The following is a 24,889-nucleotide window of genomic DNA, read 5'->3' as shown; positions in this document are numbered from 1 at the left end:
ATATAAAACCTAGTTACTGCTAAAAGAGAATGTGTAATCCCCTTGGGGCATCCAGATAGGCCTGAGAGAGCAAGATACATGTCAGACTAGAGAGAAATTTAGAGAGCAGAGAAAGCAGAAAATTTGAGGTGTAATGAAAAGCCCCTGGGATTGCGGTTCAACAGAACCTATCATACCATGAGTGTTATCATGTAATAAATTTGTCTGTGGTAGGTTTCCAATATAAATGGGTGAATGGCTTACTCTTTGAGTTTCTCCTATCTCTATCTGCCTACTCATGCAATTTCTGTGAAACAAACCTTCACTATCTTCTACTTAAAATTAAATCGTGACAATCAGACCTTGCTAAGAGAGTACCCATGTGAGCAAATGCTTCTTAATTCTGTGAATTCCTAATATAATTTCTTTTAATCATTATTACCATAGTACTAGGTCCTGGACATTAGTTACCACTAATGGTTGAAATTAGGAATTAGGTTGTTCAGAGGATGGTAAATACCACCACATCATATTGTTGAGTTTGAGCTGGATTGGAGTTTCATTGGTGTGTGTGTGTGTGTGTGTGTGTGTGTGTGTGTGTGTGTGTGTGTATATCAGTTAGATATTGGAGTGATGCAGATTCCAGTGTGTCCCACTGTGGATGCTGTCTAGCAGAGTAGGAAGGAAACTAAACTTTGCCTCCTCTGTATCAGACACAGTCTTGAACTCCTAATCCAACCAATCCTAAGCATGTGGTCTAGAGATGACACCACAGACTCTCTGGGTCTCTTTATGAGCACATTCATGTCTGTGAATATTCTCTGAGAGTCTGGAGGCCAATAGAAGCTAAATTCCTCACAATTAGCTCTTTCCTCAAACATGGTAAGATAATTCACGCCAAGGTATTAGTCAGGGTTCTCCAGGGGAATATATGTATATATAAATATATATTTAAATACAAACATATACCATACACAGATTTTGATATGAGAGATTGGCTCACATAATTATGGAGGCTAAAAAGTCCTAAGACTAGCTATCTGGAAACTAGAGAACCAGAAAAGTGGGTGGTGTAGTTTCAGTCTAAATTCAAGGGCCTAAGAAACAAGAGAGCCAATGATGTAAGGCTCAGTCTGAGTGTAAGGCCCGAGAACTGGGGGTCTGATGGTACAATTGCCAGCTGGAGTCTGAAGGCCTGAGAACCAGGAGTGCTCATGTCTGAGTGCAAGAGAACATGAATTTCCCATTTTAAACAATTTTAAAGGAGCAAACTTACCCCTTCTCTGCCTTTTTGTTCTATTCAGTTCCCCCAACAGATTGGATGATGCCTATCCATATGGATGAGGCAATCTTTACCCAGTACACCAATTAAAATGCTAATCTCTTCTGGAAATACATTATAGACAGATCCAGAAATAATGTTTTGCCAGCTATCTTCGGATCCCTTAGCCCAGTCAAGGTGACACGTAAAATTAACCATCACAATGAGCAAACAGCTCAGATTTTATAGTCTTTCTAGAAAAGTCGTTCCTATTTCGACCAAAACTTGGACACAGAATTATACCCCATCAGTCATCTTTGCTCCACTCTGGAGAGATTGCCATCATCCCAGCCACCAGAAGATATAGCTTCTATTCTCTCCAAGAGGCAGTGAATGCTGCTTATCTGAGGTAGAACTCCAGAATTATTCTCAATCAACCAGCAGCTAACCTTTCCAGAAACTCAGAGTAACCCTAAACATCAGCAGATATGGATTATTTTCTCTACTCTGCAGTGAAATCAGATGGGCTCGCTAAGAGGCTGAAACAATTTGGTTCACAGAATATACTTTTCAAGAGTGCAGGGTTTCCCTACCCATTAAGAGATCGGTGGGATCAACAATTTTGAGAGTCTAACTCAATGGTAATGTTAGAATATATTAGACTGTATATCTGTCTCATGACTTTATGGTACAAGCTATTTTCTTGAAGACATATCAGAATAAAAGCCGATGGAGCTAAATGTATCGTGATTATATATTATAAATAAAGGAGAATGGGATAAAGAAATAAAAGCTGTTGTGTTCACAACATATTATTACTTCATAATATTTTCTTTTTTTTTCCGAGAAGGAGTCTCACACCGTCACCCAGGCTGGAGTGCAGTGGTGTGAACTCGGCTCACTGCAAGCTCTACCTCCCAGGTTCACGCCATTCTCCTGCCTCAGCCTCCCAAGTAGCTAGGACTATAGGCACCCACCACCATGTCTGGCTAATTTTTCATATTTTTAGTAGAGACAGGGTTTCACCATGTTAGCCAGGATGGTCTTGATGTCCTGACCTCATGATCCACCCACCTTGGCCTCCCAAAATTCTGGGATTACAGGCGTAAGCCACCGTGCCCGGCCCTACTTCATAATATTTTCTAGATTATCTCTATTATATAAACCTTCCAAGACACAATTCATTGTTAGAACTATGATATTAAATGAAGATGGCAGATTTGCCAATTAAGGGCCTAAACTATAAAGACTGGATTTATTCAGGCTATGTTTACCACCAGATTTTCTGTTATTAGATTTCCATATAACTGTAGAAATTATAGTTCTCAAGCCTTGATTAACAGACTTGTAGAATTTTGGAGTCATAAAGGACATTAAATGAAACAAAAAAGTTAGTGTTTCATGCTATCACTGTGATTGTCATGTATAATGCTCTGTCAACCACATCTAAAATTAAATTACGTTCACCACCTCACATAGCAGCTTCTTGTCAGAATATCCACTAGACTTTGTATTTCTTGTGTTGGGTTGAAAATGAATTCTATTAATTCCTGTATATTTCTTAACAGGTATTATTTTTAATTTTCTCTTATTGTGTAAGCTACAAACATAATTTCAATTAAACCTTACAAAAATCCTGAGAGATAAGTATTATTATTCACATGTTACATGTGTTACATTCACGTATTCCAGAACTTGAAACTCAGTTTGCTTTGAAGTCCAAAGATCACACAATCAGTAAGTGCCAGAGGCAGAATTTCAACCCAGGTATGTCTAACAGCAAAGGTTACACGTTTTCCCACTACAGCCTGTTAAATCTAGTCTTGTTGTGAGAAAATAATCTTAAACCTACAAATACTAATAGTCCGAATAAACTTGTACTTTTATGGGTATTTCCATTTTGCTTGTAATAATCAATTTGAGTACCCACTATTTCCCTATTCAATACAAATTCTTGCAAACAAATTTATACATATATCTTGCTTAACCATTAAAATCATTGTTTATACTTTTGGTGATCAAGTGCCCAACTCCGATAGGAATGGAGGATAAAGAGTGTAACACCCACTAACATTCTAGTTAATTTAAATGCAAATAATTATGTTTCATGTAAATGAAAGAAAGATAAAGTTGCTAAACTTACCAATTCAGAGAAGAATCTTATGGATTCTTACATCAGTATGCACATGTATTCATTAGTTCATTCATTAAATACTTAACAAGCATCTATTAAATGCCATTCATTAGGAATACAACAGAAAACACAGTTCTTGTCTCATGAAGTAACATTGTAACGGGAAAGACAAATTATAAAAAAGTAAGTTAATTAGATTTACATATACACATAGAAGAGAGTTATATGTACAATTATGTTGTCAATTCACAATATTTTCTAGATTCTATTATATAAAACTTCCAAGACATGAATTCATTGTTAGAACTATGACAGTAAATAACTATGGCAGATTTTCCAATTATGGGCTCAAATTACAACTGGGTTTTATATTAGAAAGACTGATATAATATCAGTTTGCAAAAAGTGCTTTAAGAAAACATAAAACAGGGTATTACCAAAACATAAATGTCATTTTAGATATTCCAGAACCAGAATACAAATAAAATGCTGAATACAAGTGCAATATTTAATCATTGGCTATTTGAAAGCAGAGGTGTTCTCTCCTCCTTATAAGTACAAAGCAATTAAAGATTTAGTCCATTAAAAATTGGTGTATTTTTAATAGATTATATATTATTTAATTATTTAATATATTATATAATATAATATCCTTTACAAAGCAGTACATTAGGTTTGCCCAAGAACACAAAGTTGTAGACTTTGTGAATTTAAAGCTGGAGAACCTGAATAAAAATTCTAAGTATATCTGAGAAACCACTGTACCTAGGAGCTAAAATATCTCTGCCGTATCATCTTATTTCACCAACTTATGAGAAAACACTTTTATGAAGATAATAAGCATTACAATGCAATTAAGATTGGTTGTGAAACCAGCTTTAATCAGCTTTTCCTAGCTTTATTCCCTGTTTGTGATGAAGTTCAAAGACATTAAGTCTAGAGTATTAAATTTTAATACTGGAATTCAGTCTAAAATAATATGTGAGCAGCACTGGCAAACTTAACAAAACGAAGAAAAATCAGACAAATAGCAAACAACATTACGTAAAACTCTTCTAATGAAAAACATGTATTGATTCCTTAAATGTAGAGTTATTTACTTTAATCTTTACTTTTCGTGTCTTCTTATAATAACTTTTACTCAAATTGTTTTTTTTTTTTTTAGAAATTCTATATAGTGATTAACAGAAACAGAAATAACCACATTCTTGGGCAAAATTTAACAGTATAGAAAACCTTAATGATTTCAAAATTTGACTTTGAGTTTTACCTGAATTTATCTTCAAGGGTATATACAATGTGCTAACATGCGGATATATCATCTACTAAATAAGTACCACCTTATGACAAAGAAAAAGAACATGTAAAAATTATCAAAGTAAGAAAGTCCTTAATTTAGATGAACATCAGTGAGAATTAAATAATCCCTTGCACATTCTCACCAAATTCAAAAAAAAGAAACCATCATTCATACAATGCCAAGAGAGCAGAGACTAGCCCAAAAGTTGGGACTATGAATCCTTGGTACATCACACATTCACACACTGAGCAGACCCAACCCTGTTTAGTTTATGAGACCTGACAGTACCCCTGCTTGAGGTGATAAGGCTGCAGGCTTTGTATACACTGAGCCACTGGCAGCAGAATCAACACTGACAACCTGACAGTTCGTCAACTGGAAAACCATTCACTCCTTTTGAGACATGGAGAAACTGGGAGTGGAACCTTCATTTTGGACACACATCTGGTAAATCTATACTGCAATTATTTGTGTGGTGTTATTTTCCTTTGATAAGTATCTTTGAACGCATTATTATATGTGTTAATACCTATGCAAAAGAACCGCCTCATTTATAAAATGAGCTGGCAAGTTACAAATTAGTCCATAATACTTTTTAAATTATTTGAGTGCTAGATCTGGAGTTTTAAAAAAAAAGTAGTAATCAAATTGCAGCTTAGTAGAAAAATAATTGAGTTATAAAAATAAAAATTTCAAAATTAAGAATGCTTAAATTTTTAAAACAACGCAAAAAAATTTTCAAGTGTCAAAGGTATACAAGGCACCATAGAGTAAATATTTATAGTGCCTTTCACAATACCTCTATAGTGCCAGCTCGCAGGAGCGTTTCAGCCCAGTTTGGGAGTTGGGGCATAGGAACATTAACAATGAAATAATTACAGGAGTTATTACTTAAAGACAAAGTAGATGTAATCTAATGTGTATGATTCAGTATCATTTTAGTGGCAGAGATTTAACCATTACAGACTCTGAATTCAGAGCAAGTTGAAGCAGCTATATTGACCTCAGAACTTGGTTAAATGGCACTGATTTTAGAAGGCTAAATGAAGCTCTCCTCTGCCACCCTCATAAACATCCCACGATGGGTGCCTAGAACCTACTCAGCCTTAGGATTATGAATTCAGTTATCTCCCTCCCCAACCATAATTTCGGGCTCTGGAGCTCTCTCATTTCATCCATATTAATATGCAAGCTCTTCAGATGTGCTGAAGACACAGTGATCTCTTAGCCATACTTTGTTTCTATTATACAGACTCTTCCTTTCTTCATTGCCATTCATGTTCAGTTTAGATTGTATCCTTTGTCACTTCAACCATCGCCTTGTCAATGTTCTTAACCTCACTGCCTCGTTGTACTGCTATCAAACACAAAGCAACACAACCCAAAACAAAAATAACCTGATGAAGCGTTAAGTCTACATTAACTTAAATTTATTCAGTCTGCTCAATGCTGCTGGACAAACATACACAATCGTACCACAGTGATTTCTAGATCTCCGGCCTCATGTGAGCCAACAGCCCTGCCTGGCATTTCTTCAATATTCCCTAGTCACCTCTCCTGTTTGCCATAGCAGCTATTTCGAAACTTCTCCACTGTCGTTAAACCTCCAGTCTCACTATTGCCAATGCCTTCTGCTACGTTTTCCCAATTAGAAGATAATCTTGCCTCCTACTTCTCCAAGAAAATACTATTTTTTTTCTTTTTCTTTTTCTTTTTCTTTTTTTTTTTTTTTTTGAGACGGAGTCTCGCTCTGTCGCCCAGGCTGGAGTGCGGTGACCAGATCTCAGCTCACTGCAAGCTCCGCCTCCCGGGTTCACGCCATTCTCCTGCCTCAGCCTCCCGAGTAGCTGGGACTACAGGCGCCTGCCACCTCGCCCGGCTAGTTTTTTGTATTTTTTAGTAGAGACGGGGTTTCACCGTGTTCGCCAGGATGGTCTCGATCTCCTGACCTCGTGATCCGCCCGTCTCGGCCTCCCAAAGTGCTGGGATTACAGGCTTGAGCCACCGCGCCTGGCCGAAAAGACTATTTCTTAACAATTATCTTAACTTCCTGACATCAAACATAAAGACTTGCTTGCAAACACAGCATTCTTTTCTTACCCCCACCCCTCAGCACTCTGGAAAATAATGTTCCCCGGTGTCTACGGTTAAGAACTCCGTCTAATTCTTGATCCAATTCTCTCTTTTCCCCTACTGTTTCTCTATCAATGATCACCTTTCTTTCCTATATCTTCATTTTCTTCTTCACTACTGGCTTGGTCTGTGAGCATTCAAATATACTCAAATCTCTTACATTGTAAAAAAATCTCTCCCAAAAACTTCACAAAGCCATTTAATTACTACCCAAAATATTCACTTTTGTTTTTTTTTTTTTTTTACTTTTCTAGTGTTGCTATAAACATATGGCATTACTCCTCTACTAACAATTTCACTCATTAATGAAAATTAACCACAACTTCTTGTGATGTACTAGACACGATTCTCGATGCTTCACCTTACTAGCTCATTTAAATTAGGCCAGCATACCTTAGCATCAAAATCCAACAGAAAGGACAGCTTTAGGCGACCTCATTCATAAGTATCAATATAAAACCCTTATGCAAGGTGGTAGCAAATCAAATAATATTATGTAAACATAAGCATAATTATAATTTTATATATGTATAAATAATTCTATATAAAAATATCCCAGGAATGTCTGGAGCTTCCTTAAACTGATCTAAGTTAATTATAAATATATAAATATATAGTAGTATAGTCGTATAGTGTTGAATGTTTTTTCTCTGAGATTGATAACGATCCAAAAATACCTACTATTGTTATTTCCATTCAATATCATCCTTAGAAGGTGTAAAATAACAAAAGAAGAGACAAAAACTCTTATTAATTGCAAATGACAACACAATTTGCAGAAAATTCATGAGAATCCACAGATAAATTATCAGAATTAGAGGTCTGAGCAAGAGTGCTGGATATAACATCAATAAATATCGATATTATTTGTATACACAGCAGCAAACAGAAAATGACATATTAGAAGATACCATATTGCATTCGTAGACTATAATACCACTCAGCAACACAAATTGAAAGACAAACGAGCAAAATTATTGACACATGAAAATAAGAATGTACCTTAAATGTTGAGAGAAAAAAGACACAAATGTGTAAATACTAATTATCCATTTATATAAACTTTCAGACCAAGCAAACTGTCCGTGCTTCTCAGAATAAAAACAGGAATAATTGCACTTTCTGAGTGACAGAAACATTCTGTAACATGACCTTGTTAGTGGTTAAACTGGCGAATGTGATTACTCTAAGTCATTGTGCACTTAAATTATATCTCAATAAAACAAATGAAGAGTAGTGAAGAGTAAAATTTTACTTTTTTCTCACCTCATATATAAAAAAATCTCCCAGATAGATAAAAGACATTAATTTGAAAGGCAAAACTATAAAACCCCTGGAACATAATTGAGCATAATATCTTCATGACTCTGGGGGATAGGGAGTAATTTCTTAGATAATACTGAACAGCAATAATAATAAGGATGAAAATTCATAGCTCTTCTAAATTTAAAGATATTATAAATGGCATTGAAATAAAATCCACAGAGAGGAAAACAAAACTGACAAAAAATTAAATGATAAAACACTCAAATTCAGAATATATACATAACTTCTAGAATCAACTATAAAAAGCAAAAGACACCCCCTCCAAAAAATAGCCCCCCAAAAAAGTAAATGAGCAATTAACTCAGAAACATCTGAAGAGCCTAAATATGTAGGAAAAGATGCAGACATTTGCATAATCAGGGAAATGGAAATGGAAATCATGAGGATATATCATTATATACACCCAATAAGTTAATACAATGTTAAGTCTTACACATTCAAGATTTGATTAGAATGTGGGGCAATGCCTGCACTGCTGGTGGTATGTAAATTAGTAAATTACTATGAAAATGGGTTTGATGTTATATGGTAAAAGTTCAAGATATGGTTTCTTGTATTACAGCAGTTCTACCTCTGGATACAAAATCTACAGAAATACACCTACAAGCATAAAAGTATCCAAGATGCATATCCAAGAATTTTTGTAACAGCAGCTTACAGCAGTCTAAAAATGGAAACTGTAGTGGTTTGGGACACATCCATACAATAGAAAAAAATACAGCAATATAAATGAATAAACTGCCACTCCAAGTAACAAGGATCAATAACATAAACATACTGTTGAACACAAGAAGCAAGAAAAAAAGGATATATGCATTCTTGAGACCATTCATAAGTTGAGACATTGACAAAACAATTATATAAGGATGTAAACACAGGTGATAAAAATATATTTTAAATGCAAATAAATTAGCATCATAAAAATCAGTCTAAATATTACACTATGGAGAAGAATGGTCTGACTGTAATCAGAGAGAAGCATATGGGAGTGTTGAGAATCCTGGCTATTTTATATTTCTTGACCATAGTAATAGTTCTTTCCTTTAAAATAATTCACTAAACTTTGAGTTTTATGCAGTTTTCTATATATTTCATATTATTCATTATAAAACAAAAATTTAAAATGCATCAAGATAGTTTCATCCACATTAGCATGAATGTATTGAGAAATTTGTATTGCTAATAACTCCTCACTTCATTCTGTCTAGGTTGTTTTGCATCTTACATCTCAGCATTAAATACCTACTGAAGAACCTCTTACCCTTAATGCAGTCAACTTTAGACAGTTAGAAATTTACGGTTACCAGCTCTGCTTATACACTCAATTATGTTAGGTTTTTCCTTACCAAATATATATATGATTTGATATATTTCCCTACCAAATATATGTGTATATATATACACATATATGTGTGTGTGTATATATATATGTGTGCATGTGTGTGTATATATATACATGATTTGGATTTGCTGTATATATATTTGCTATATATATAAATATACATGCATATTTGCTACATATATACAGCAAATCCAAATCATATATATGAGACACATATGTGTGTGTGTGTGTATAAAAACATCATTTATATAAGTGTGTTTGTATTTCTCCTTGAGAAAGTTATTGTTCCAGTATTGCATGAAACACCACTATTGGCACTCATCTTCTTCTTACATGTGATAAGTAATATACAACGAGAGTTCATTTTCTGCAAACTATTTTCTTCATATTGCATGACACACACAGAAGATAAGATATTGTAATGTCACATCTTGCAGTAGACTTTCTGTCTTACTATATGAAATTTATCCAAGCTCTTATTCTCATTTTGTACATGATGCAAGTTAAAAATCAAGCAGCTACAAATTGTATAAATATTACATTTACTATTTTATAAAAATTATTATTATAACAAATGAAAGATAATGCTATTTCCCTAGGCAAGATTCAGATTACTTTTTTTCCTTTATATTATTCTAAGTCAGAAATTGAATTTCTTGCTTAATACTTCTGGTAAATAAATATTTAAAGTCATTTCAATGCCTAATTTCCCCCCAACCCTGCTTTCTCTTTCAAACTACAATATTGACTTTAATAGGTACTGTGATCATATTGCATAGAAAACAATCAAGCAAAACCATAGTACAGGAAAAAGCATATTAATCAGCGTGACTTATCTTACTTTGCGAACACCTCTGCCAAGCTCTTCTCCATAGTTGGTTCCAAGGATTTCAAAATGGACATTGGGATTGCCTCCATTTTCTCCAAATTCTAGCTCTCCAGTCAACCCACTAACTCCACCCTAAAGGAGAGAACAGATACTGATGTAAAATTTCAGAAGTAAAAAAAAATAAATAAACATAAAAGGAAGTTCTAGGAACTCTACTTCTATCTATGAAATAATACTTAAAGTATGCAATTTTAACAGACTGCTTTTTAAAATAGGTACACAGCATAAACAGGAGTACAGTTGAACTAACTTTGGAAATTCCTTAATCCAACCTCATCTATTTTTCATAAAAACAGAAATTTAGACCCCAAAAGTCAAGTGACTTCTCAAAATGAAACCATGGTAGAGCTCAGACTAAATTTCAGCCTCAAGTTTTTGCCACCATACCTTGTGACTTGAATGGATCCATTAGTCAGAAAACAAGATGCTTCTGTAGTGCATAAAATCTATTTAAGATAGATATCAACAATCTTCTTTGTTCTAGCACAATTCCATTCAAATTTGATCTAAAATTATACCTGGGGATCTTAAAATCCATGGTTTCTAGATTATTAGAGCCTTATTATTTTGCACCTTCTTTAAATATATTTTTCAAATCAAAAATAAAAGAAAGCTAAATTAGGCTTGAAATCTGTTTTTGCTTTTAACGGGTAGTGCTGGCTGTTGAGATTCACTGGGAATTCCAAGCTTCATCTTTCATTCAACATGACAGATGTTCATTTATCCAACAGATGGCAATGTAGGTCATACTTCTCTCTTTCTTGTTTATCATTCTTTTCTCAGTTTAGTTTATCAGTCTTCGTATTATTTAGGATTTTACCAATGAAAATCACACTCCCAGTCACTTCAACGCTAAAATATGTCTAACTTAAAATGTTGGCCTGGTAATGACATTTATTTAGAAAACAAATGATCTCAGTTTTGTAAATTGTTTTAATTATCACCTCTAAGATGCTGGTATTTAAATATATCTCACTTGACATAACCTGCAACTCTGTTTCCAATCTTTTCCGTCTGGTATTAATATTATGCTGCTTGCTTTTCCTTCTACTCCATCTGTGCCTTGTAGCCCAATCACCTGATGCAAAGTTCATGATGAATTCAATAAACTATTTTTGATTGATGTTTTCCTACTTGAATCACTAATTTTAATATTTAATCTATTGTATTTTTATAACAGTAATAATCAACAAAATTAATTCTTCACTATTATTCCCTAATCAGCCAAACTATTATCTAGTTTTATTAATAAAAATCCTAGTGGATTTGATATGTCAATACTCTTTTCATATACGATTTAGCAGTCAAGAAGATAGGTCACACTTCCTGGGTTTCACGAATGGCTTCAGGATCTACTAGCTGTGTAAACCAGACTAAGCCATTTCATTTGTGCCTCAATCACTAGATCTGTTAAATGGGAAAATAATAGTGCCTACATTAGAAGATTATTCTGACTCTTATAATTCATGTACAGAATACTGAAAAGTTCTTGACATGTGGTGAGAGCTTAAATACTATTATTATTATCATCATTACTTCTACTGTGACTTAATTCTTTATTTCTGAAGGTTTTTTAGTTCATATAGAAATTGTTGGCATAATCTTGTTTTTTAGTTAAAATTCACTGGGTTTGCCAAAAATCATTATATGCTTAAATATTTAGATGGCTTTGGAAAATATTTTTGCAAATGTCAACTCAGTTACATTTCATTGGTTAGTTTGGGGAGGAAAAAGTTAAAGCAGCTGGTCTAGAATGTATTCATTCCTTTCCCTGGTGTGTGGACAGGGCAGCAACTGAGGGTGAAGGTTGGGTCTAATTTCCCTGACCACTGGAACTCCAGGTAAATAGACTGGTAATATTTACTAGGTGGGAAATCCCTTAGCAGGATATCCCAGGCTAAAGAAATACTGTAGTAAATAAACCCAAGATCTGTGGATTAATGGTTTGTGGCTCCTCAGAAAATGTCCTGAAGCTTTATATTTTTTAGGGTAAAAATGGAAATGTTTCATAATGTAAATCCTCCCTGTGGTGAGAAGTAAACCTATGAAACCCTCCTTGGAGACAGAATCAGCATTTCCAGTGTGGGAAGAAAGAACCTGGGGAACCATGCAGAATGTCTCCTACTTTTTCTGCTTTGCGCCCTTTGCTTGCCTGTATTTTTGATAAGGGCAATGTATCTGATTTTTGCCAGATTCTATTCCAGTCTGCGCTCACTATTAATATCTCAAAATATCCAATTATATTTTAAAGACTGAAGTGCAGTGCATCTTATTATCATTAGTATCTCCAAATGACAAATACTGTAGGAATTTGATTGACAAGTATAGCTTATATTATTACAAAAAGTTCTACTTGTATTCAGAATATTTTATAAAGGTTTTTCTTGTCCATAACCACACATCTACCCGAATAATATCTTCTAATTATATCAGAATCTTAAATTTCTGTTTTAGTAGCTTATTTCTAGGAAAAATATATCATATATCAACATGATTGCTACATGAAAACTACCATAACTCTAAAATGTTTACACATTTGAGCACTAGACTAATCTGGTGTTGTGTTATTATTCTCAATCAATACCCACATGGCCACTCCAGGTCATGCCTCTATCCTTTACTTTATCTTCCACTGAATGACTTAGTTACTTGAAAAAGGTACAGAAAACAATAAATCGGGGAACTTGCATTGAGTTTGCTACAGCATTTACTTACCTTGCTCAACTTTTTGACTTTGTAATTTATTTTCCTTATGCTATATTCCTAATGAGCTGTTGGCATGTAAAATCAATGAAACCTTCCCTCATGAAGATGTCAGGGATGACGGAGAGGTCAGTATTTCAAGCAAGTAAACCTTTTAACTAAAACCTATTGTTATATCACCCAGACCTAACCTCTCTGATTTTTGATTGCCATAGAAAATTCCAGTGCTTTAAAGCTTTTTTCTATCTATCCTCAAATTAACCTTGAAAACAGAGCCTTGGTGAAAATGTGTGCTGGTCAAGGGGTAATGAATGGTCATTATTTTTGTGCATGCATGGTTGCATTTTTTTATCTCTTGGTGATGCAGCAGATTTTCAACAATATAAGCTAATGGGACATTGGTAGTATGAATAACACATACAAATAATTTCTAAATGTCCTTTAAATTGGCAGTAAAAATTGCTGCCAGAGTAAACCTTTTTAAAAATATGAAATAAAATTTGTTTTAATTTCATCCATCCACTTGATATATAAATACCAGCAGACATCAAATATCGAGGGCAAAGAGTAGAAAAATTAAAAGAGGAGAATCAGAGGTTGGGAATAATTTACCACCGGACAATGAGTTTCTAAAAGGCAAAATGTATTATTCCCCTATGGCTAGGAAAGGTTGGGGAAAAGGTAAAAAAAAAAAAAAAAAAAAAATTACTGAGACTTTATGTCATTCTGTTTATGATGAAGAAGGATCTTTTCCTACACTGGAAATGACAAAGGAACTTAAGAATTACTTTTGGAGGATCACGTGGGACATCAAATATTTATCATACTTGCCTAATTTCCTTATACTTATTCCTAAGTTCCTTGTAACCTGCAGATGTGTGTGGGAACCAAGGATAATCTGTTAATATAAGCATGGGCCCAGCAAGGCAGTGAACACTCTGGGAGGTGCCAGACTCAGTAGGGAGCCCTGATGCCTTCATGTTTCATCAGCATCAGGTTCAGAGAGAAAAACTCCTAACAAGAAAAATGCCACATCTTCTACCCAAAAAGAAATATTTTTATGGATAAACAGAAATTAAGATACAAGATGAAAAAAAAAAAAAGCCAAATACAAAGAACCTAATTTATGTGAAATATCTAGGAAAATTTGAGTTGCCATGTAACATTATGTGTGTGTATATATACATATATTTGCATATATACACATACACTCAAATAGTCATTCATAGTAGAAACTCACAGCTAGCTGAGAAGTAAACAGGAAGTTACAAGCATTGTGATCATGCTGTCTCCATCTTAGGGGAGCCTTAGGCCTAGTCAACCAGTTAACTGCGGAACCCAAACTGAAACCTTCATCTTGTGTCTCATATTTTTTTCCTTTGGACTATGTAAACTGTGTGTTCAATATAACATATTATATCATAGTGAATTGCTCAGAGTGCATGTTGAATTGAATTAAATTAAATCGATTCCACTTTACCTACTTTATGATTAAAATGACCTGAAGCTGGAGTGTATCTTGGTAAATCGACACGCGGTCTATTCCAAGAGCATGGATGGCAGTTTTTAAATCCCCTATGACAAAAAGTTTATTTGCACACATTTTTGTAAAAAGGCTACCTTATATTTCAAGACAATATTGTTTGTGGTAAACCAGATTATGTTTTCCTAAATTCTCTCTCTTTCCTTCGGATTTCTAAATTCTAAATGATACATAATGCTTTACACAAAGAGTAATGTCTCCATTTCTTTAAGTATGCAGACTTTTTAAAATCCCACAAAACCAAACATGACAACTTACTAGAGCTCATTTTGTCCCAACCATTAACCTAGGAATTATTATTTTAATCTTTATCTTCCTCACATACTTATGTTAAATCACCAAACCTTATTTCAATCCTGTAAATATCCTCAAGGATATCTACTTCTATCCATCCCATGGCCCATACCCTAACTGGGTCTTCTCTAAGTAAGAGGATTAGCCTCTTCATTGGTGTTCTGTCATGCAGTCAGTCTGGTTCAACTGCAGTTGCAGAATTCTCTACTTGGCAGGCATGGGATAATCTGATTTTATCACCACCCCGTTTAAAATACTTCAGTGTCAGCTGGATGTGGTGGCTTACACCTGTAATTACAGCACTTCGGAAGGCTGAGACAGGTGGATCACCTGAGGTCAGGAGTTTGAGACCACTCTGCCCAACATGGTGAAACCCTGTCTCTACCAAAAATACGAAAACTCGCTGGGTGTGGTGGTGCGTGCCTGTAATCCCACTACTCAAGAGGCTGAGGCAGGAGAATCACTTGAACCCAGGAGGCAGAGGTTACAGTGAGCTGAGATCACGCCACTGCATTCCAGCCTGGATGACAGAGCGAGACTCCATCTAAAAAAAAAAAAAAAACCTTCAGTGTCACGTTATTCCTTGAATAAAGGAATAACGTTTGGAAATTTCAACATCATTTATCAAACCCTTGGTGGTCTTTCCCCCTTTTAGCTAATTAGAAACCATGTCTCTGTTCTGTCTCTATTCTGGCTGCCTTGGGCTTATTTCAGATGCTTCGGTGTGTTAAGCTCTCTTTCCTACAAGCCTGGAAACATTCTATTTCATTTGTGTGAAACATTCTTCCTTCTCCTTTCCTGGAATACTCTTAATTTTCCTTTCTTAGCCTAAACATTTCCACTTATCTATCACTCTCAGGCCTACATAGGCCCTCCCATGACATATTTCTATAACAGTTGGTATTTACCCTTTTGTAGAACAAATCATGCTTGTAATTGTTTTTGATATTTCTATTTTCCTTCCTTATTCTCTGATCTTGTAGTATAACATATGGTAGTATTCAATAAATATTTGTTGAATGAATAAATTACTATGTAAGAATTGGTATACTTTCAGTATTTTTATCAGTTCAAAAAATACTCTTTGAGGTATCAACATATATCAAGATAACTATCAGATATCATATTGATATATGCTGGGCTCAACATATATCAATATGAGAAAATGTACTGGTACTTAAATATTTGAAATATTGCATAAACTGATATTTTCTATTTTCCCACATTCCATATTAAAAACAATTACAAAACTTTTAACAGAAATTGATCAATTAAGACAATGCAAAAGAATTTGATTTAAGGATCTATTAAATTTTAGTTCACTTACCAATATAGAATACACAGAAAATGGTCAGTGATTTTATATGCAATCACATAACTTTGAATCTAAGATTTTTCTTAGTTTTTAAAAAACTTGAAAGAGGTAAAGGTGTTCTTTCTAACATTCAGGTCTGATTTTATCCAAAAATTATTTAGTGTCTTACATTTACCCACAAAATAATTTTTTTCCTAAATCACTTTCCAGTCAAAACAATTTTATGTGTTCTCTGCACTCTGGTAAATTCATCAACTTTTGTCACTGTACAAATGATTTATTCTAATAGATATGTCAGCTACAGCATTCTACCACCTGAAATATCCTCCTTCCATAGCTTTATATATCCTAAGCCTGCTAGTTTTCAAATTTCCATTAAGATGCTATCAGTTCCATGCAAATCTTTCTAATCTATTTTCTAAGTTGTGTTCTCAAGGAAACAGGTCTGAGATGGAGATTTGCTTGTATGCAGGAGGTTTATTTGAAGTGCTATTGAGAGAGCACTTGCAATGGAGTGAGGGAAGAGGGACTAGACAGAGAAAGAAATGAAAGCCTGATGCAAATACAATACCAGTTTAAGTCATCCAATGGACCAGTCTATAGATAACCCTTCAGACTTGTCCCTTGAAGAAAGGAACTTAGACATTTCTAGTTTTGTAATGACTGTTCATTGGATCCATGCTGCCCCTAGAAAGAGGGTGTAGCAATTTCTGTTCATGGCAATTCCTGAACAGAGGCTCAGATGTCTTTCTTGGCTGTGAAGCAACTATCTCAGTGTGTCACCACAGCACATCACACTCTTCTCTAAGATTCTGCCGTATCCTATATTTACCACATTTGGGTCCTTTTGTTGTTTCCGACCTTAGAGTGTAGCTCTTTGTATAGTCAGTCAATATTCACTACTGGTCTCTAAATTTCCTCTTTTTTGGGGGGGGGGGGGGGGTGGTAAACCCATAAAAGAATTTGCACAGAACATTCTACAGTATAGACATTCGATAAATACCTGTTAAAAGAGTGATGAATACATGAATGAAGTGCCCTCTTGGAAACTGTTTCAGTATTAAAAATATTAGCACTAAGAAAAGAATGAAAAATGATTTCTATTTAAATATAGTAGACTTCTGTAAATAAAAAACAGGCTATTCGTGTTGCAATGACATGGCACTATCCAAGAAGGTAGATCCACACTGGGTAAATTGATTTCTAAATATCCCAGGGGAGTGGTTTTCAAATTGTAGTTCTAAGAACTGATTGTGGTGGGAGTCTGTGGAAATCCTCTCCTACTCTTTTCCTTAGCAGCTGAAATTTATTGATTGTATTTATACAGTTTAAAAAGTTTGAAAGTTTGCTCTAGGTTATATAACACTAACAAATTTAATTATACAACATGAAAACTCTTTCCCAATATATAAATACAGTATAAATTCATGAGAGGCTACAACAATATAGCTTCTCATAATAAACTAAAAATTAAAAAACAAGCCATATTAAAACTTAAATCTGGTTTATTTAATATTAACCGAGGGTGTTTATTCCTGTAATTTCTTGGTGTGCATGTTTAGCCGAGTGACTTTGACAAGAGTGAACGAAAATGATTGCCATGAACAACAAAAATGGTAAATGGCACGGTATACAGACACCAAATTAGAAACCAAAAAACCTGGTATTTAAAGCTAGTTAGCTACGCAACACTTAGTACATCATTTAATTTTCTATACCTAAACATGGAGTAAAAAGGTTAGATTAACTTTATTGTGACTTGCTACTCTATAACTGCATAAGTTACTAATAAAAATGTAAAAGAACTTAAGTGCATAATATAGTAAAACAAAAATAGAAGAATACTTTCTTTACAAAATTTTTAAAAATCCTCTGTTTAGATAATGCCCCTGATGTGTTTAAGAGTATACTTGTTGCATGCTGCTTTTTAAGTCTATGTCAATACATACAGTATTAGAATTGGAGTGATTAATTTTATTTGACAACGATATCAATCTGTATTTAAAAAATACAAGAGAACCAGTAAATAAACTTGGAAAGTTGATCAGGTCAGTCATAAAATATATGAAACATCAATATCTTCCTTTAACAACTACAATAACTAGTTTGAAAATCTAATGGAACATATCTCATTTATGATAGCATGCACACACACACGCACATGCACACACACACACGCATGCACACACACACATCCTATAAAATTTTAGAAACAAATGCAATGAAAATATGTGTGAAGAACACTATAAATCTTTAATCAGGGTTACAAAAAGCTGACTATATGGATAGATGCCATGTTATAGATGGAAAGACTCAATATTTTTGAAACTATAATTTCTTCAAAAATATTATACAACATCCATGTAAATAACAATGGCACAGGGCTGCTGATAATATTTGGCAGAAATGAACATGCAAGCATTAACCACTAATTTTTAAAAAAGAATAAAAATGAGGAGGCACTTATTCTACCAATTCAAACTATAAATTATAAAGCTCAGGTACACAAGAGTACCTGAGAAACAGCAACCTTGCCCATTAGTAGACATTTACACTACTATGTCAATGACATTATTTTTAATTCTTTTGTTTCATTCCCCATAATAAGAACATAAATTAGGGATAGGAACTTGTTCTCTTCTTGCTTGTAATTTGTGCAGCAGCACACAGATTTGTAATGTGTATGTAGCATGCCCTTAATATAGGCATTTTGTATTTACTTTAATGTAATTAAAAATTTTATCACTAGATTATTTCCATTGCAATAAGGAACCTGACCTCATTTGTGTTGCTGGCTACTGACTTCTTTTTAAGCCTTGCCCTCCCTTTCTTTGACCCCACATCTGTACAGTCTTATTAAGACAGGCCATCCTGCACCTACTTATTTGATACCTATGGGAAACTTGACCTTCTCAAATCTCCAGCCCACATGAGTGGAAACCTTTTCCCAGCCCTAACCTCTAGTCACCAAAAAGGCCCAGGCAACTCCCTCTGTTTTGCCCAAACCAGCCCGAATCTGGTTGGGGCCATTCTGCTCTTCCTGGGAGTCTCTATGTGAATAATGAACTTTCTTTCTCACTTGATGTGTGGAGTATCATCAGCACTGACATCTAAGGAGGTGACCAAAACCACACATATGATGTAGAAAGTAATACCATTAAAAAAAATCCATTTTAAGGTCAGTTTGAAATATGAGACAAAAATATAAAGTTGAACACTTGTAATCATGTATATTATTCAAACCGAGTTTCTTGACACAAAGAATGGATATATTTCTTTAAAACGTGACACTGGGGCAGAAGCTGAGAGGGACAAATGTACACATAGTCCCACAAAATAAAATGTCATAATTATTGTATTAAATAAGTGTTTGGGTTATACATTTTCTAATAGCAGTATCTTATATATTAAATTTCTGCATGAGAAATATTGATATATTACGGTGTCTCTCTGTCCTTCCTCCTGATCCTCTCACTAAATAAGTGTTTCCTAAGCAACCTCCTAATCTATTATTTTGTCTTTGTATGAAAGCTTCAGAAGAATAAATATATTCAGGTTCCTGCATCCTAGCCATCCATGAATTAATAAATTGGCAGGATTAGAATCACGTTCAACAATCTCCCTTGGATTTATACCTGTCAGCTTTCTACATAGATAAGGCTGGAAGATTTTGGCAACACCTTGAAGCTAGATTAGACTTATTCGTTTTTCAGTTGAAAAGTCTTTCTCTGCCAATATATTCAATACATTTAATTCTCAAGTACTTTTGTTGATAACAGCCAAAATTCTCATTAAAATTTTCCTTGGCAAAGAAGACACAACATTACGATGGTTTGAAATCCCCACCAAAACTCATCTTGAAATGTAATTGCCATTGTAATGGTATTAAGAAGTAGAAACTTTAAGAGATGATTGAGGTCATGAGAGTTCTGCCTTCGTGAATGGAATAATGCTGTTATTGTAGTAGTGGGTTAATTGTCACAAGAGTTTGGTCCCCTTTTTGTCTCTGTCTCATGCACTTGCTTGCCAAGTGGTGTCCTTTCACCTAGGATAACCCTTATCAGATGCCAGCCCTGAGCCCTTGGATGTCCCAGTTCCAGAACTGTGTGCCAAATACATTTCTGTTCTTAATAAATTACAAAGTCTATCATATTCTAGCAGCAGAAACAAATCAAGAGAGAAAACTGGTACCAATCAGTGGAGCTGTTGCTATAATACATACTTGAATATGTGGAAGTGACTTTGGAACTGCATAAAGGTAGGGGCTTGAAGAATTTGAAGGATCAGACTAGGAATAAAAAACTGTACTGCTGTGAGTAGAGCTTTAAGGGCAATTCTAGTGAGGGCTTGGAAGAGAGAGCTGTAGAGAAAGTCTGAATCTTCTTAAGAGTTTGTTTAATTTGTTGTGACCAGAATACTCATAAAAATCTGGAGAGTAAAGGATATTCTGATGAGGTCTCAGACAAAAATGAGGAACAGGGTATTGGAAACTGGATTGAAAGCCATCCTTGCTGCAACCTAACAAACACCCTGGCTGAATTGTGGCCATATTCTAGGACTTTGTAGAATGCAGAACTTAGGGGCAATGAACTAGAGTATCTGGCTGAAGAAATTTCTAAACGGCAGAGCATTCAGGCTTCTGCCTGGCTACTTTTACCTGTATGTAGTAAGATTTGAGAGAAAGAAATGACTTAAAGATAGATTTTATATTTAAGAGAGAAGCAGACAAAACATTTGAAAAACTTACAGGCTGGCTATGTAAAGAGTGAAAACGTATGTTCAGGGCTAGGTGCGGTGGCTCACACCTGTAATTCCAGCACTTTGTGAGGCCAAGACAGGCAGATCATGAAGTCAGGAGATCGAGACCAGCCTGGCCAGCATAGTGAAATCTTGTTTCTACTGAAAATACAAAACAAATTAGCCAGGTGTGGTGGCACGCGGCTGTATTCCCAGCTATTCAGGAGGCTGGGGCAGGAGAATTGCCTGAACTCAGCAGGTGGAGGCTTCAATGAGCCTAGATCACACCACTGCACTCCAGCCTGGGTGACAAAGCGAGAGTCTCAGGAGAGAATGCCAAGGGTGCAGTCAAGTAGTGTTTGCTAAAGATGTTAATATGGCCACAAAGGAGCGATGTGCTATTTATCAGGACAATAGGAGAAAGATTTAAAAGGAATTTAAAAGGAATTTCAAAAATCTCTGCAGCTGCTGCTGCCCTCAGGCTCTAGGAAGGCAAAATGATTTCAGGGGATATGCCCAAGGCACTCATCATAGGCTCCCTGTCCAGGGTCACCTAGCAACTCTTCTCCCCACATTCCAGTGTAACATTCTTCAGCTGCCCCAGTTATGGCTCAAGTGGACCCAGGTGAAGCTTGGGCTGTCACTCTGTAGAGTGCAAATGGTAAGCTGTGGCAGCATCAATATGGTGTTATATCTTCAGGCATACAGAGTGTGAGAACTGTGGCTATGCGTTCCTGCACCAAGATTTCCAAGGATGTCGCAAAAAGCATGAAGACCTAGGCAGAGACTTGTCTCCAGAGTGAAGCCACCACAGAGAGCCCCTACTAAGACAATGTTGAGTAAAAATGTGGGGTTGGACTTGCCATAAAGAGTTTCCATTAGGGCAATGACTACTGGAGCCATGGAAGTGGGACCATCCCTAAGACCACAGAACTGTAGGACTAAAACAGTGTGTGACTCCAACCTGTGAGAGCTGCAGAAGCTGAGTCCATCAAAGCCCTGGGAACAGGGTTGCCTGAGGCCTTGCAGGCCCAATCCCTGTCCTAGTGGATCCAGAAATTAGGACACGGAATAAAAGGATATTGTTTCTCGACTTTACGATTTAATGTTATTTTTTGTGTTGGGTTTTAGACTTACTTAGGACCAGTTATCGTTCTTTTCTTGCCTATTTCTCTGTTTTGGAATAGAAATGTCTATCCTATGACTCTCCCACCACTGCATTTTGGAAGTAGATAATCAGTTTTGAATTCATAGTTTCACAGCTGGAAGAAATTTGCGTCATGATGAATCATGTGAGTCTCACCCATATCTGATTTAAATGAGACTTTGAAATTTGGACTTTTGAGTTAATGCTGAAACAAGTTAAAACTTTTGGAACTATAGGGATAGAATGAATATATTTTATATGTAAGAAGGACATGAGTTTTGGGGGTCCAGGGATGGAGTACTATGATTTTAGTGTCCCCTCCTAAACTCACATTGAAACTTATTTGCTATTGTAATGGTATTAAGGATGGGGACATTGAGGTGATTAGGTTATGAGGATGCCACCTCATGAATAGATTAATGTCCAATCATGGGAGTGGATTAGTTATCCAGGAAGTCTTGGCCCCCTTTTTCGCTCTATCTTGTGCAGCTGCTCACCATGTGATGCCCTTCTGCCATGAGATGACCCTCTCCAGATGTGGGTGCCACGGTCTTAGACTTCCCAGCCTTGAGAACCATGAGGAAAAAACTTCTGTTTTTTAATACATTTCCCAATTTGTGGTAAGCAGTTAGAACAGCAGAAAAGGGACTGATACAAGTACCAAGAGAAAGATTCAGGCTCTTCTCTATTTAAAATATTTATTTCCTCTGCTTCTAGTTTTTGTACTCCTAGCTTACTTCTAGTATTAATTTTTTATATTTTACTCTGACTTTTTAAGGTCATTTATATTTCATTTGACTAGCTATTTTTCTTTGGTTTTCAGAGAAGAAAGGAAAATAAATGCAGAAAGAAAAAGGATGGATAAAATAAAAAATATAAGCTTCCAAATGTCTGTCTCCTTTGTGTAAAGGGTATGGGAGAATTTGTTTGTTTTATTAATCATTTCATTTTAAATCCAAGAGGCTGTGCAAGACAAATGGAAAATGTCAGGAAGGATGACATGACAAAGAGTCTAATAAACTGCAGAGTGCTTATACCACTGAGAGGAGCTAAACAACATAAACTGCCTTCTGGGAATGGAACAGGTAGCTAAGCCAAACAGATTCACAGCCGGGATAAGCAACACATTGACAGTGAAGAAGAATAATGCAATCAGTTACCCCAAATAGCTCACAAATGCTGCAACATGTTATCTGCTTATGAATTCTATCCTTATCATGAGATAAATTAAAGACCATCACATTCAATCTCTTACCATGTATATTATCTAACTGGAAAAGTGCTAATTGAGTCTATTGTTAATTTTTTTAGTGGATGGTGTGTGTTTTTTAAAAGTCTTTTGTACTTTGTGACAGGCATCAAAATAATTTCAGTATCTCTAATGCTAGTGGCAGTCAAGTCAGTATATCTCAACCACACATTTTTTTACTCGCATAAAATTCCCTTATAAATAAATAAGGAAGCCTCCCCTTTTTATATGTTGATGACTTTCTCACCTTTTTCCTTTTTCAATATTTTATTTCACCATTACACTGTTTTGTGCTTTGAATTGGCAGAAATATTAGAGAGGAAACCCTTTTTCTAAAATATGTCAAATAATTATTTACCATATCCTTTTTACATGAAAATTAAGAAGTTACCTTCTTGATGGTCTCCAACATGGAGCGCCCACCCTGCCATGGCTTAGAGTTCTTTCTGATACATGACAGACTTGCCATGCTATGCCACTTTCGGTCTTCCAGCTTCTTATGAAAGGCATTAGCAAGCAGAAGCACTGTGTCATATATGTAAAGGTTGGAAATCTGAAAAGAAATTAGAAAGTGATCATTAGAATCATTGACACCAGTCATCAAGAATAAGGAAAAAAAAATAATTGTCTCAACTGCTTCTGTTCATGTCATAGATAGCTGGTTTACTGGGTTATTAAGCAGAAGGTTTCTTTTGTCATTTCCTGGGCAATTTTGTCATTGAGAATGAAGTCTTGTCTGATTGTATGCCTCAATTGCTTTTTCAGCTTATTTTGGTGTGAAAGAGAAGATTAAAAAAAGAAAGAAAGAAATTTTGACAGAGATAAGGCTGTTAGTGTTAGACCTTAGAAAATCATTGGCCCTTATTTCTCTCTGAGGAGGTAAGAATCTAAGGGTTTAAGATTGGAAGGGCAAACTGAATAATACATTTTCTGAATATGTTAAGTTTTTGCATTCTAGTTATTCAGATGGAAAAATATCAACTTGATCTCATATATGAGTGTCATAGGTACATAAAAAGGAAGCAGTCAACTGTGTGTATGTTTGTGTATATGGAGATTCTGTAAGGAAATAATGAAAGAATAGGACCATTTATAAATATTATAGTGATCAAGGATCTATACAAAATTATACAGGTGTACACATGCATTGCAATTCATTGATTTCAAAAATATCATAAACTATTAACTGTTTGTGAATGTGTGTTTACATTAACACTTGCTTCTTCTAAGGCAACCATGTTATCAGCTTCTTTCTACATAGATTGAAAAATAAATTATAGCCATTTTTTTTTGCTAAGGTTAACTGCATTCTTACAATTAAGTTTTGCCAGAAATACTATTTATACTGTCGATTAATCATCGAAGCTGCTTATTTTTATTAAAATTATTCAGAAAATGTAATACTGAAAGGAATCCTAGGTGAATAAAAGCTGCTTAATGTTATATTTCCTCTGAAGGAAAAACTCAATATAAAATTTAAAAAATGAGGAATCAATGTAGTGATGAAAATTAATCCATCTTAAAGCATTTGCGTTTT

General features: G+C 35.0%; 1 protein-coding gene across 1 annotated transcript in view; it reads right to left on the bottom strand.

Annotated features, from left to right (window-relative positions):
• GRID2 (glutamate ionotropic receptor delta type subunit 2) overlaps positions 1-24,889 on the bottom strand; it is a 1,540,711-nt gene that overhangs the window by 546,339 nt on the left and 969,483 nt on the right. The window contains exons 7-8 of the mRNA XM_033214833.1: positions 23,744-23,905; positions 10,317-10,436 (exon numbers count right to left, since the gene is read on the bottom strand). Coding sequence (XP_033070724.1) covers positions 10,317-10,436; positions 23,744-23,905 — 282 coding nt within the window. The remainder of the gene's footprint in view (positions 1-10,316; positions 10,437-23,743; positions 23,906-24,889) is intronic.

Source organism: Trachypithecus francoisi, unplaced genomic scaffold (assembly GCF_009764315.1).
Source record: "Trachypithecus francoisi isolate TF-2019V2 unplaced genomic scaffold, Tfra_2.0 Lachesis_group1, whole genome shotgun sequence".
Taxonomy (NCBI): domain Eukaryota; kingdom Metazoa; phylum Chordata; class Mammalia; order Primates; family Cercopithecidae; genus Trachypithecus; species Trachypithecus francoisi.
Note: the sequence above shows the minus strand (reverse complement) of the source record. Positions and strands in the feature narration are given on the sequence as shown.